At 46.2% G+C, this 2,547-nt stretch overlaps 1 protein-coding gene across 1 annotated transcript in view; it reads left to right on the plus strand.

The window, feature by feature from the left end:
* Window positions 1–491: 491 nt before the first annotated feature.
* SMAP2 (small ArfGAP2) overlaps window positions 492–2,547 on the plus strand; it is a 54,579-nt gene continuing 52,523 nt past the window's right edge. The window contains exon 1 of the mRNA XM_007952697.2: window positions 492–594. Coding sequence (XP_007950888.1) covers window positions 492–594 — 103 coding nt within the window. The remainder of the gene's footprint in view (window positions 595–2,547) is intronic.

Consider the following 2,547-nt stretch of genomic DNA (forward strand, 5'->3'; position numbering starts at 1 on the left):
AGGGAAGAGCCCTGTACGAAGCGATGGGGGCGGGACGCATGCGCGGGCTGGGCTGGGTGGAGGCGGAGAGGAAGAGCTGCCGGAAGTAGGCGGTGGAGGTGGTGGCTGAGCAAGCTACAGCTGCCAGGGAAACAGAGGCGCGGGACGCACGACCCGCAGATAGGCAGGCCAGGAGGCCTTCTCTGCGTCCTGCACTCAGGAGGACTTAGAGCGCCCTTTGCTTGGGCTGAGGGGTCCCTGGTCCAGCAGCTTCCTCCAGACTCGGGCCTTTCGCTAAGCCCGCCAGGGGGCGCCACGTTGAGTGGCTGCAGAGTCGGGGTTTGAAGGCACTGACTAGAGAAGGGGCGCCGGACCCGGCCTGAGGAGAGGGCTCTCCCCCGCTCAGGAAGTGCCCCTGGGCGGGGGACTGGAGTCCTCACACCAGGACTGAGGCAGAAGCATTTGGGGGCGAGGAGGGCTCATCACCCTCTGCCCCCGCCGGCACCCTGGCCATGACAGGCAAGTCGGTGAAGGACGTAGATCGGTACCAGGCGGTCCTGGCCAACCTGCTGCTGGAAGAAGATAACAAGTTTTGTGCAGACTGCCAGTCTAAAGGTAGCGCATCTTTCCGGGAGGGCTAGGGGTCCACCTCCTGGGCCGCGCCATGGGGATTGCCTGTGTGGGGAGAGGGTTTCTGGAACTTAGGCCGCTCAAATCTTTAAATAGTAACGCGTGCTACTTTTGCGGAGGAGCTGCTAGGTTGTCTGCAGCTCGTGAACTGACGTGGGAAGAGGTTGCGAGGGCGAGAGTGTGTGTGTGTGTAGGGTGGTGGTGGTGGAAGTGGCGTGGTGTGTGCGGGTGAGAAATGTCTGTATTTCAGAGCTCTGAATGAGTTGTCAGTCCAAAGGTAGCCTAGAGCTCTCAGCCGCTCACTTGCAAACCTTAAGATGAACTGCAGTGTGTGTGTGTGTGTGTGTAGGGGAGAGAGGGGGAGAGAGAGAGAGAAGGGGGAGGAGGGAGGTGAGATGAGGAGGACAAAAACTGCTTAATGATTTTTAAAGGTGGTGGTGGTTGCTGCCTTGCCCTTTGGTTAGCAATTACTTCTGTTATTTACAGCCTTGCTGATATCTGACAGAGTGCTTGTATGGCATTCTTCCTGGATGTGTGCAGTGGGAAACTGCCTTATGCAGTGACACGGTGCGGATTTCTAGACAGCTTAAGCCCTGGCTTGTGGAGTGCGTTGGAGGCCTGATATGTGTGGTGGCAGAAACTAGCAGATTTGGACTGTAGTGCAGAATGCATTTAATCAGTGGAGAGAAGGAAGCACAAGATGCGCGGAATTTGTTGCTTCATGGTGGTTACACTTTTAAGGGTGAAACGTGATCATTGTAAATTGGAAGAATCATTTAGCCTTTGTTTTCTATGCCCTCTAAGATTCATGATTTGATACAATTAAAAATCAGTATGATAGGAAAACTTGGTTATTAATGAAATGTTTGCACTCAAAATTTATGGATATAAGCTTCTATAAATATTTTGTTAACTATTTTTTTCTGTATTCTTTGGTATAAAATTGAAGGAGTTGGGAAAATTCTTTTCCCTTTGGAAGAGGAGAAAGGGAGAGTTATATTTTGGAGACTATTGTTCTTTTACTTTTGTTCATAATGCAGTGGCATTGCCAGGATTGTTTGCCATATAGCTTATTGGGCATATCGTATAAAACAAAGATTCAAATGTGCTTATATTTATCTGTGTTGAGAAAGGAGATACGTACTTGATGCTTTCCTATAATTAACTTTTATATTAAAAAAGTAAGGTTATATAAGGAGACCAGGAGAATGATACATTGATTTAGACCTAGTAGTATGTTTTAGTGACCTCTACCAATCAGTAAATGACATGTGGTCCAGTAGGAAAGCAAGTCTCCAAGACTTCTTTCTGGTATTTTTGCATTAGCAGTAATTCATTTTTAAGAGTGATTTAGAGTCAGTTTATGTTGAGCTGGTTAATTTCTTGTAGCTAGTTCTTGTTAGATCTTATTCTAGATCTATTGGAAAATTCAGTTGAAAATTCAGGATGCACTTGGTTTATTCATAGTTTCTGTGTCCTCAAGTTGACAGTCACAGTGATGCAGCCCATTGGAGGGAGCATTGCTACATTTGGGAAGTCAGATGCCATTTTGATGATTAGCGCACCCTTCGTTTCTACTCTTATGATTACTCATATTCCAACAAAATGTAGCATATGTAAGAGAGAAGTTGATTCTCCACTTCTTCCTCCAAATTTTCCATTGCTCTGTATCAATAACATTGCCCAGGTAACGAAACATTAGTTAATTCTTAAGGAGAACTAGTAACTGCTGACTTGTAAACTTTATCAATTAATGTTGATGGTAAGAATCCTGGTTCCTAAAACAATTTCTTTTCAAAAGTTAGTTGTTGTTGTTTTTTTTATTGTGATTTGGGTGAAAATTTACAGAGCAAATTCACTTTCCGTACAGCAGTTCACATACACTTTGTCTCATGACATTGACCACAATTTACCACAATGCAACAGCTCCCCTCCCAC

The sequence above is a fragment of the Orycteropus afer genome, unplaced genomic scaffold (assembly GCF_000298275.1).
Source record: "Orycteropus afer afer isolate SDZICR_OR568_19922 unplaced genomic scaffold, OryAfe1.0 scaffold00355, whole genome shotgun sequence".
Classification (NCBI taxonomy): domain Eukaryota; kingdom Metazoa; phylum Chordata; class Mammalia; order Tubulidentata; family Orycteropodidae; genus Orycteropus; species Orycteropus afer.